The sequence below is a fragment of the Hylobates moloch genome, unplaced genomic scaffold, assembly GCF_009828535.3.
Source record: "Hylobates moloch isolate HMO894 unplaced genomic scaffold, HMol_V3 SCAFFOLD_5, whole genome shotgun sequence".
NCBI lineage: Eukaryota > Metazoa > Chordata > Mammalia > Primates > Hylobatidae > Hylobates > Hylobates moloch.
The window spans coordinates 105,086,622-105,099,228 of NW_026652280.1; the positions used below are offsets into that span (position 1 = coordinate 105,086,622).

General features: G+C 41.1%; 1 protein-coding gene across 3 annotated transcripts in view; it reads right to left on the reverse strand.

Annotated features, from left to right (window-relative positions):
* Window positions 1-12,607, reverse strand: part of VPS45 (vacuolar protein sorting 45 homolog) — an 81,358-nt gene that overhangs the window by 16,149 nt on the left and 52,602 nt on the right. The window contains exon 15 of one of the 3 annotated variants that reach the window (XM_058439351.1): window positions 1,586-1,819. The exons of the other annotated variants lie outside the window; for them this stretch is intronic. Coding sequence (XP_058295334.1) covers window positions 1,717-1,819 — 103 coding nt within the window. The 3' untranslated portion in view covers window positions 1,586-1,716. Of the gene's footprint in view, window positions 1-1,585; window positions 1,820-12,607 lie in introns of those variants that run through there. 3 annotated transcript variants of the gene reach the window in all.

Sequence of the window (12,607 nt, forward strand, 5' to 3'; positions counted from 1 at the left end):
ATCAGCACTCAATAAATGCTTGTCAGTGATAGGTGATACACTCCATCACAACTCTCGCAATGATGTCTAATCCTTTGGTCACTGGAGGAAAATAAGCTGTCAAAGAAAATCTCTTGGCCAGATGCAGTGGCTCACGCCTGTAATCCCAGCACTTTGGGAGGCTGAGGTGGGCAGATCACGAGATCAGGAGATCAAGATCATCCTGGCTAACACGGTGAAACCCCATCTCTACTAAAAATACAAAAAAATTAGCCAGGCGTGATGGCACGCACTTTAGTCCCAGCTACTTGGGACTTTGTGGCAGGAGAATCGCTTGAACCCGGGAGGCGGAGGTTGCAGTGAGCCGAGATCGTGCCACTGCACTCCAGCCTGGGCGACAGAGCGAGACTCTGTCTCACCAAAAAAAAAAAAAAAGAAAGAACATCTCTTTGGGACAGTTTCAAAACTTATCCTGAAATGTCCATAGTGAAGAAAAGTCCCCTCTGGGTTCCCTCCTCGTTGAAATGCAAATTCTGTCATAGTATCCTAATTTTTCTGTAAATAATTCAGAGATTGAACCTACTGGTGGTTACAGGAGAAGGTCCAAGTTTCTAGTGTTTCTTGTTTAGGTGTAAATCTATAAAGTACCTGCTGATAACATGAATTGAATCGGCCCCCTACCAGCCTCAAACTTATGTATAGAAATTCAAGATGCCAACTATTTTCTAGGCCCTTAGCTGTATTCACTACAAAAAGTATTAATTTCACTTACTCCATGTCAAAGTTAAATTATTATAACACTTAGGCATCATTTCAGATAGTTATAAAACTAAAAGCTTCCACTAATTAATCAAATTAATTTTTTTTTTAAGACAAGGGTCCCATTCTGTTACCCAGGCTGGAGTGCGGTGGCATGAACTTGACCCACTGCAACCTCTGCCCCCTGGGCTCAAGCGATCCTCCCACCTTAGCCTCCCGAGTAGCTGGGACCACAGGCATGCACCACCATGCCCAGCTATTTTTTTTATATTTTTGGTAGAGACAGGGTCTCACCATGTTGCCCAGGCTGGTCTCGAACTCCTGAGCTCAAGCAATCTGCCCGCCCCGGCCTCCCAAAGTGTGGGATTACAGGTGTGAGTCACTGTGCCTGGCCGAGTTAGTCATTTTTATTCAAAGAGCAACACTGTCTCTTAAATCTCATTTTTAGTCATCATTGAATGATAAAATTCTTAAAATAAAAGTAAATGATCCCTCAGTTCTGTATTATTTTTTCCCCAGCTGTGGTTTACAATATTTCTTAGTAGGCTGAAAGCTTCACATATTATCCATTTGATAAAAACATATTTTGCCTATCTTATAGGTGACATTTATAAACAAAGGATTTAAAAATATCATAGCTAGATAAATATTCCAAAATATTATTTCAATTGAGTGCTTAGGTACTCATATTGGAAACAGACTGTGCCCAATTCCAGCTTTACCACTTATTAGCTTTATGACTTTGGGCAAGGTACTTAACTTCTCTCTACTTTGATTTCCTCATCTGAAAAAGGAAGTTGATGACAATTATAAAAATATCTACCTTGGCTGGGTGTGGTGGCTCATGCCAGTAATCCCAGCAATTTGGGAGGCCAAGTTGGGAGGTTTGTTTGAGCCCAGGAGTTTGAGACCAGTCTGGACAACATAGCAAGACCCTGTCTCTAGAAAAAAATAAAAAGTTAGCACCTGTAGTCCAAGCTACTTGTGAGGCTGAAGTGGTAGGACTGCTTGAACCCCGATCAATGTCGCAGTGAGCTGTGTGTGTGCCACTGCACTCCAGCCCGGGCAACAAAGTGAGACCCTGTTTCAAAAAAAAAAAAGAAAATCTGCTTCATTGAGTCATTATGAGAATTAACAAAATTAAATGGATAAAGCAGTGCAAGTCACAAATGTTCCCGTGGCCACATTAAAAAAGTAAAATGAAACAGGTAAAATTAATTTTAGTAGTATATTTTATTTAACCCATATATCCAAAATATTATCTTTCAGCATGCAATCAACTTAAAAAAGTACTGAGATATTTTACATTTTGTTGTACTGTCTTTAAAATTTGGTAAGTGTTTTACACTTGTAGCACACCTCAAATTAGACTAGCTACATTTCAAAGGCTCAATACCTACATGTGGCTACAGACTACCTTACTGGACAACACAGGTATAAAATATTCGAACAGTATCTAGCACATAGTATGTGCTAAATAAGTTTTAGTTCTTAGTATCATCATACCCCTTGCTTTAGGAATTGTAATAACCCAGTTTTCCTCAAAGTGTGTGACTCATAACATCAGTTGACATCAGGTGGTTCTGGGGCATGGCATTAAATAATACTGAATTATGCAGTGAGAAACTATTCCATTTTAAATTATCTTTTTTATCTTTCTAAACATTTGAAGGAGAAAATGTCAGTTTGGTACTACAGTGCTTTGTCCCACCTGTAGCTACGATTACAGGTGCGTACCATGATGCCTGGCTAATTTTAAAGTTTTTTGTAGAGATGGAGTGTCACTATGTTGCCCCGGCTGTTCTTGAACCCCTGGCCTCAAATGATCCTCCCAACTGAGCCTCCCAAAGTGCTGGAATTACAGGCATGGGCCACTCCGCTCAGCTACATATAAATTCTTTTTATTGAGATATAACTCATAGACAATAAAATTCACTGATATCAAGGATATTCTTTGATAAGTTTGCCAAATATATCCAGTTGTATAACCAACTCCTCAATCAAGATATAGAACATTTCCATCACTTGAGCAAGAGCTTCTTAAAAATCAAAAAACAGGCCGGTGCAGTGGCTCACGCCTGTAATCCCAGCACTTTGGGAGGCCGAGGCGGGTGGATCACGAGGTCAGGAGATCGAGACCATCCTGGCTAACATGGTGAAACCCCGTTTCTACTAAAAATACAAAAAAAGTTAGCCAGGCATGGTAGCAGATGCCTGTAGTCCCAGCTACTTGGGAGGCTGAGGCAGGACAATGGCGTGAACCCGGGAGGCGGAGCTTGCAGTGAGCTGAGATGGCACCACTGCACTCCAGCATGGGCAACAGAGCGAGACTCTGTCTCAAAAAAACAAAAGAAAACAAAACAAAACAAAAGCCATGAAATTAATCCCATACCTTAGAATATATAATGCTAAATTGCTTTCCAGGAAAGTTATACAAATTTATCCTCCTACTGGCAATATTTCAGACTGTCTCACTTATACGTTTATCTTAAACCTTTGTCCCCACCGATATGGGGACAAAGTTTTATCAGTATGTAAGATGTTTATTGAAGCATTATTTATATTAAAAATGTAAGCTTGGCCAGGGGCAGTGGCTCATATCTATAATCCCACCATTTTGGGAGTCTGAGACGGGTGGATCACAAGGTCAGGAGTTCAAGACCAGTCTGGCCAAGATGATGAAACCCCGTCTCTACTAAAAATTCAAAAATTAGCCGGGCGTGGTGGCTGGTGCCTATAATCCCAGCTACTCGGGAGGCTGAGGCAGAGAATTCCTTGAACCTGGGTGGTGGAGGTTGCAGTGAGCTGAGATCGCATCACTGCACTCTAGCCTGGGCAACAGAGAAGACTCCGTCTCTCAAAAAAAAAAAAAAAAAAAAAAAAAAAAATATATATATATATATATATATATATCTCCTAATGCTATCCCTCCCCCCTCCCCCCAGTGTGTGATGTTCTCCTTCCTGTGTCCAAGTGTTCTCATTGTTCAATTCCCACCTATGAGTGAGAACATGCGGTGTTTGGTTTTTTGTCCTTGCGATAGTTTGCTCAGAATGATAGTTTCCAGTTTCATCCATGTCCCTACAAAGGACATGAACTCACCATATATTTTTTTTTTTTTTGAGACAGAGTTTCGCTCTTGTTGTCCAGGCTGGAGTGCAATGGCGCGATCTCGGCTCACCGCAACCTCCATCTCCCAGGTTCAAGCAATTCTCCTGCCTCAGCCTCCCGAGTAGCTGGGATTACAGGCATGCACCACCACGCCAGGCTAATTTTGTATTTTTAGTAGAGACAGGGTTTCTCCATGTTGAGGCTGGTCTCGAACTCCTGACCTCAGGTGATCCGCCCGCCTCGGCCTCCCAAAGTGCTGGGATTACAGGCGTGAACCACTGCGCGCGGCCACCATTTTTTAAATGACGAGTTAATGGGTGCAGCACACCAACATGGCACATGTATACATATGTAACAAACCTGCACGTTGTGTACATGTACCCTAGAACTTAAAGTATAATAAAAATATATATATTAAAAAAATAAAAAAAGTAAAAAAAAAAAAAACATATCCAATACAGAAAAAAAGAAGATTTTGAATGTTCCCAATACAAAATGATAAATGTTTGATGTGCTGTTATGCTAAATATCCTGATTTGATCAGTGTACATTATATACATGTATCAAAATATTACTCTGTACCTAATAAATGTGTAAAATTATTACATGTCAATTAAAAATTTAAAAAAGCAAAAAAAAAAAAAATAAAAGTAAACTTGCAGCTGAATATGCTGGTGAAAAAAATGTAAACAACCTAAATGTCCAATGGTAATAGTTAAATAAAGACCCATCCTTAAAAATAAAATTATATAGCCATTAAGATTGTTTTAAAGACTTTTTAGTAACATAGGAAAATGTTCTCAATATGATTAAAGAAAAACTCTATAGATCTTATGTTAAAAACAAAACATAAAATTCTAAAACATTTAGGTTAAAAAAATATTAGAAGGGGCTGGGCACAGTGGCTCATGCCTATAATCCCAGCATTTTGGGAGGACAAGGCAGGCAGATTACTTGAGGTCAGGAGTTCAAAACCAGCCTGGCCAACATGGTGAAACCCCATCTCTACTAAAAATACAAAAAAAAAAAAAAAAAAAAATAGCCAGGTGTGATGCTGCAGGCTTGTAGTCCCAGCTACTTGGGAGGCTGAGGCATTAGAATTGTTTAAATCCGGGAGGTGGGGGGGTTGGAGTGAGGCGGGATCACGCCACTGCACTCCAGCCAAGGTGACAGGGCGAGACTCTGTCCCAAAAAAAAAAAAAAAAGCCAACATATTAACAGTGATTAGCTCTGAGCTGTGGTATTATGAATGATTTTTACTTTTATAATTCATTTTTTTTTCCAAGATGAAGTCTTGGTCTCTCACCCAGGCTGGAGTGCAGTGGTGTGATCTTGGCTTCCTGTAACCTCTGCCTCCCAGATTCAAGCAATTCTTCTGCCTTAGCATCCTGAGTAGCTGAGACTACATGTGTGCACCACCACGCCAGGCTAATTTTTGTATTTTTAGTAGAGATAGGGTTTCACCATGTTGGCCAGGCTAGTCTTGAACTCCAGACCTCGTGATCCATCTGCCTCGGCCTCCCAAAGTGCTGGGATTACAGGAGTGAGCCACCATGCTCAGCCTCATTTTCTTTTAACAATGAGCATGAATTACTTGGTCAAGGGGAATGCCTACTTTCCTTTATCTGTTTGCCAGCACTATCTGTCTTTGCTACTTATGGGGAAAATAACTGAAAATGGGATCATTAATTATTCTTTAGGTTTATAGCTAATGAGGGCTTAGCTGAATCTAGTAGTATGACAAAGAATGTACTATGTACAGGCCAGGCGCAGTGGCTCACGCTTGTAATCCCAGCACTTTGGGAGGCCGAGGCAGGCGGATCACGAGGTCAGGAGATCGAGACCACGGTGAAACCCCATCTCTACTAAAAATACAAAAAAATTAGCTGGGTGTGGTGGCGGGCGCCTGTGGTCCCAGCTACTCGGAGAGGCTGAGGCAGGAGAATGGTGTGAACCCGGGAGGCGGAGCTTGAAGTGAGCTGAGATTGCGCCACTGCACTCCAGCTTGGGCGACAGAGCAAGACTCCGTCTCAAAAAAAAAAGAATGTACTATGTACAGTAATTATTATTGGCTTGAAAGGGAATCTGGCAGCAAGAAAATTGTTGCTCTCATGCCATCTTCTAGCAGGATATGTCTTTCTATTTGTCAAAAGTTTTAAGAAGCACTGGAGACTAAATAAAGTTCACGTAGTGCTCAACCAATGGCAGCGCTATTGGCTAATGAATTCACCTAGCCACGCTTTTTCCCTCTACTTCTATCCTGAATCCCATGAAGACAGGGATTTTTGCCTATTATGATAACAAGTCCATCTATATGGATTGGGTTCTTGACCTCTCAGCTCACATAGCTAACTTAAAGGTGTCAGTTGCTGCTGGCAGGGACTAGAACTCTTTAACATTGATTGACCTGTGAAGTGCTAAGGCAGGCCAGCTCAAAATCCGAACCAAGATGCTCGTTTATTTGCAAGGTAGGATCACGTGCTTCAGAAAACCAACTACGATAATGGCTCAGTTTATTGCAGGTGAATAAAATAATGGGTATAGTTTGTTTAACTATATCTAGAAATTTGCATTTTTATAATAAGCAAATGTTCATTTTGGTGGATAATTCTCTTAATTCACATTAGCTTTGATAGATCCTCCTAAAACATAAGTCAGCTGTCATGGCTCTGCTTAAAACCCTATTAACGCACACAAAAACTTGTGCATAAATGTTTATAGCAGCATTACTTATAATAGCCAAAAAATGGAAACATCCTAAATGTCCATCAATTGATGAATGGATAAATAAAACATGGCACATGCATACAGTGAAATATTACTGAGTCATAAAAAGGAATAAAGTACTGATGTATGTTACACATGGAGGAGTCTTGAAAACATTACACTAAGTGAAAGAAGCCAGTCACAAAAGAATACATATTATATGATTCCATTCACATGCAATGCTCAGAATGGGGACATTTGTAGAGACAGAAGTTAGATTAGTGGTTTATTAGGGCTAGAGAGGGGGATTTTTTGATATGATGAAAATGCTTTTTTTTTTTTTTTTGAAAAGGAGTTTCGCTCTTGTTGCCCAGGCTGGAGTGCAATGGTGTGATGCAACCTCCGCCTCCTGGGTTCAAGCAATTCTCCTGCCTCAGCCTCCTGAGCAGCTGGGATTATAGGTGCGTGCCACCATGCCTGGCCAATTTTTATATTTGTAGTACAAATGGGGCTTCACCATGTTGGCCAGGCTGGTCTCAAACTCCTGACCTCAGGTGATCCACCCACCTCAGCCTCCCGAAGTGCTGGGATTACGGGTGTGAGCCACCACGCCCAGCCAATGAAAATGTTCTAAAATTGACTGTGGTAATAGTTGAATATATCTGTGAATATACTAAAAACCACTGAATTTTACACTTCAAATGGGTGACTTGTACGGTATGTAAATTATAGCTCAATAATTGATGCCTTGATTTTTTTTTTTTTTTTTTTTTTTTGAGCCTCGTCTGTCACCAGGTGAGTGGAGGGGATCTCGGTCAGTTCACGCCATTCTCCTGCCTCAGCCTCTCCGAGTAGCTGGGACTACAGGCGCCCGCCACCACGCCCGGCTAATTTTTTTGTATTTTTAGTAGAGACGGGGTTTCACCGTGGTCTCGATCTCCTGACCTCGTGATCCGCCCGCCTCGGCCTCCCAAAGTGCTGGGATTACAAGCGTGAGCCACCGCGCCCGGCCTCACTGCATTTCTTTCTACTTCTCCTCTTGCTCACTCCACCCAGACTCACCAGCCTCCTTGTAGCTCCTCCAACGCATTGCATGATTCTTAGGACATGGCTGTGGCTGTGCCTGGAATGCTTTTTCCCTCTATCTGTTTGGCTTACTCCCTCCACCTCCTTTAAGTCTTTGCACACTCTTCTTTCTGTCGCCCACGGTGGAGTGTAGTGGCTCGATCTCAGCTCACTGCAACCTCCACATCCTGGGTTTAAGTGATTCTCCTGCCTCAGCCTCCCATGTAGCTGGGATTACAGGAGTGCACCACCAGGCCCGGCTAATTTTTGTATTTTTAGGAGAGATGGGGTTTCGCCATGTTGGCCAGACTAGTCTTGAACTCTTGACCTCAGATGATCTGGCCGCCTTGGCCTCCCAAAGTGCTGGGATTATAGGTGTGAGCCATGGCACCTGGCCTACACACATCTCTTCTTAAGGAGGCCTTTCCTGATACCATACTGAGTAGTGTAACCTACAGCCACTGTCCCCAAGCACTATCAATTTCCCTTTACACAGTTTCATATTCCCTGCCCCCCAGCTGCGTTTATTACATACTGATTTACTATAAAATATACTTATTTGTTAAGTTTATTGTTTATTTCTATCTCCCCCGCATTAAAATGAAAGCTTCACAAGGGCTAGGATCTTTGTTTTATTCATGGAGGTATCCCAGTGCTCAGTAAATATTTGAGTGAACTAACCATTGGCTTTACATTGTTCTCACATGTTCAATAAATATCTATTACAGAACTCATAACTAGGACTCCTGACTGTTCTATATAGATGTTGATGAAAATTTCTGTGATGCTATAGCAATGACTCATGCCATATATAATTCCTAGAAACCGAAATTTGACATTACCCCTCCGCTACAAGTAAATATATATCTGGCTAATACAACTAATGAGACAAATGAAGAGGAGGAAATAAGGTAGTAAGAGGAAGGAAAGTAATTCCATAAGAAGGGCAAATACTGAGACAGGAGATAACAGTCTGTACACTGCAAACCTGCATAGACCCCAGAGACACACTAGACTAACTGCTTAAGACAGCATGTGTTCAGGTCAGATTCTTTTTCAGGACAGGTTCTTTGCCTTCAAAAAAGCACGACAGTTATACCTTTAAAGAAGTCTCTGTAATTGGTTACTACATTTTATTTCTGTGTATTTCATTATGTATGAAATGAAAAAGGGAATATAAAATTCATGTTAAACTTCATATGGCTATGGAAAGAGAAGAAATATTGACTGCCTCTCTTTATTTAGAAGGCAGTTTTATTAAGAATGTTGCTAAGGAGGGCCGGGCGCGGTGGCTCACGCCTGTAATCCCAGCACTTTGGGAGGCCGAGGCGGGCGGATCACGAGGTCAGGAGATCGAGACCACGGTGAAACCCCATCTCTACTAAAAATACAAAAAATTAGCCGGGTGTGGTGGCGGGCGCCTATAGTCCCAGCTACTCAGGAGGCTGAGGCAGGAGAATGGCGTGAACCCAGGAGGCGAAGCTTGCAGTGAGCCGAGATCGTGACACTGCACTCCAGCCTGAGCTACAGAGCGAGACTCCGTCTCAAAAAAAAAAAAAAAGAATGTTCCTAAGGAGATAATTTGCTTCTGCAAAGTTCCTTGGTGTCTTAGCAGCAAATACATGCCTTCTATTTTAAATGGTGTTTAAATCCAAACAAAGATAATCACAATTACAGCTAATCAGAGCAGGCCCTATAGAAACAAATCATACAACTACGGAAGGCCTGCATATATAGAACTCTGATTCATTACAACCAGCGCCTGAATCACTAAAAAATATTATCGCAAAAGAACTGTTTTAAAGAAATAAAGTATGCAAGAAAGAGTCACTTTAAGATAACTTTGAATGGCAACTTCAATTTCAGATTAAACTAATGTATATTTCCTATTAGGATCTAAGGGACCTATATCTTCAGGTAACTTCTGGCTTAAGATGACAAGCTTACCTATACAAAGGCCCTATTCTCACACTAAAAATTATGTTCATTTTTGGAAATATACCAGGAAGGAAAGGAATAATTGCTTTCTATTCTTTATTTTTAAGTTTTGTTTACAACTAAGATTTTGTTTCAATTTACAGTAAAAGCGATCTTGATGTATGTTAGAAATAGAAACAGAGAAATCATGATTAAGGTTGTTAAAATTGCTACCTGATGGGTACTTGTTATTTTTTGGGATGCAGGAGATCAATTTTGACCTGTCTACCCATTACATTAAGTGATTAAGTAATAAAAAAAAAAAACTAGTAGGTGGTAGTTCTGTAATTTGAATGCAGAATAAATCTGTAGTAATCTCAGATTTTATTATTTTTTTTTTAGACGGAGTTTCACTCTTGTTGCCCAGGCTGGAGTGCAATGGTGCAATCTCAGCTCATCGCAACCTCCGCCTCCTAGGTTCAAGCGATTCTCCTGCCTCAGCCTCCCTAGTAGCTGGGATTACAGGCATGTGCCACCACGCCCAGCTAATTTTGTATTTTTAGTAGAGACGGGTTTCTCCATGTTGGTCAGGCTGGTCTCGAACTCCTGACCTCAGGTGATCCGCCCGCCTCGGCCTCCCAAAGTGCTGGGATTACAGGCATGAGCCACTGCGCCCGGCCTCAGATTTTATTTGAGTTGTAATAGGGAAACCAAGTGACCTGTATTCCAGAAATATCCCATAATAGACATTTCCTATTCTGGAAGGATAGTAGCTTCTGTATTAATAAATACATCATACAGTGACAAGATATCATTTCTTTCCTGTTTATTGGGGTACCCACTAATCCAAATCCATGGATTTGGATGTAAGACATGTAAGACATGGCCAACCACACCATGACTTACATGATTCTAAGTATAAAAGGAGAGCATATATCATGGCAAATCTAAACGTATACCATTTTCTAATCTCCCTATTCTCTCAAAAAGCTACTTCTGTGCTGCAGAGCTCTGGAGATCAAGGCTGTATTTTTGTCACTTATTCTTTTCGCCTGTTTCCTTAAGAAATAACCCATATATTACAGAGAAAATTATACACTAAAACTCCTACAAAATTAAACCCTAATAATTCACAGAAACAAATTATTCAATGTTTTTTCCTCCATATCATATTATTACTAGTTCACTGCAGCCCTACTATATCCAGGTATAAAAATGATTTTTAAAAAATATTAGCCTTTCCATTACTGAGAGTCTAAGATTCCAATATGTATTAAGAGTTGTAAACTTACTAAATATGTTAGTAATACCCAAGGTATCCTACATTCATCATGAAAATTGAGCCTTTCCATTCAAAGATGAAACTATTGCTTTCAGTTACTTAAGCCTTCACAATAACTGGCCTCTGAAATATAAATTCCATCATCTTCTTACTGGTATGATAAATTTCACTATTTACTTATTGGCTAGGGCTATATATTTATAAAAGTAAACTATAAACACTTGATATTGAATCATTTATGTATTGCAAAAATCAACTAATATTTTTTCCTGTTTGGTGATTGCCACAGCAACTCCCTCTTTGTAAAAGTTTCATTGGTCAGGAAGCCAGTGAACAATTCTGTCCAAAATTTTATTGAATCTTTATTGCTAAGATATCTGCTCAAATGTAATACAGTGTACTGCTTAGCATGCTATTAGGTCACACAGAGATACCAATGCTGACAATAGCTGGAAGAATCTAGCATAAAGCCTTTGCAGGGCTGGCTTACCTTCTTAATTTTATGTAAGGATGATTTGTTGAGGCCGGGTGCAGTGGCTCACTCTTATAATCCCAGCACTTTGGGAGGCCAAGGCAGGTGGATCACTTGAAGTCCAGAGTTCGAGACCAGCCTGGCCAACATGGTGAAACCCCGTCTCTACCAAAAATACAAAAATTAGCTGGGTGTGGTGGTGCACGCCTGTAATCGCAGCTCCTCTGGAGGCTGAGGCAGGAGAATCGCTTGAATCCGGGAGGCAGAGGTTGCAGTGAGCTGAGATCAAACCACTGCACTCTAGCCTGGGCGACAGAGCAAGACTCGGTCCCAAAAAAAACAAAAGGTCATTTGTCAGGAACTTGAACACTAATTTAAGGAAAACCCTAGATGTTTCATTGTTTTGTTTCTTTTTTCTTCTTTTTTGAACAGAAAATGAAGTTTTATTCATAGTACCTTTTTTTTTTTTTTTTTTTTGAGACAGGGTCTTGCCCTGTTACCCAGGCGAGTGCAATGGTGCCATCTCGGCTCACTGCAACCTCTGTCTCCTGGGTTCAAGTGATTCTCGTGCCTCAGCCTCCCGAGTAGCTGGGATTACAGGCACACACCACCACACCCGACTAATTTTTGTATTTTTTAGTAGAGATGAGGTTTCACCATATTGGGCAGGCTGGTCTCGAACTCCTGGCCTCAAGTGATATGCCTGCCTTGGCCTTCCACAGTGCTCAAAATGCCGAGATTACAGGAGTGAGCCACTGTGCCCAGCCCATAGCACTATTAATTAGTCAAACACATCTAAAACATGTATTTTTGTATGTAATATGACTGAATTACAAAGACATATATAAAAATCTTTAATAATCTTTCTATCTAAATCCAACTTATTTATTTTGAGACAGGGTCTTGCTCTGTCACCCAGGCTGGAGTGCAGTGGTATGATCTCAGCTTACCACAGCCTCCGCCTCCCGGACTCAAGCAATTCTCCTGCCTCAGCCTCCCAAGTACCTGAGACCACAGGTGGCGCCACCACACCTGGCTACTTTTTTGTAATTTTGGTAGAGATGGAGTTTCGCCACACTGTGCAGGCTGGTCTCAAACTCCTGAGTTCAAGCAATCTGCCCACTTCGGCCTCCCAAAGTGCTGGGATTACAGGCCTGAGCCACGATGCCTGGCCCCCAACTTATTTTTAATTTTTTATTTTTACTTATTTATTTATTTATTTTTGAGACAGAGTCTCACTCTTGCTGCCCAGGCTGGAGTGCAGTGGTGCAATCTTGGCTCACCGCAACCTCCGCCTCCCAGGTTCAAACGATTCT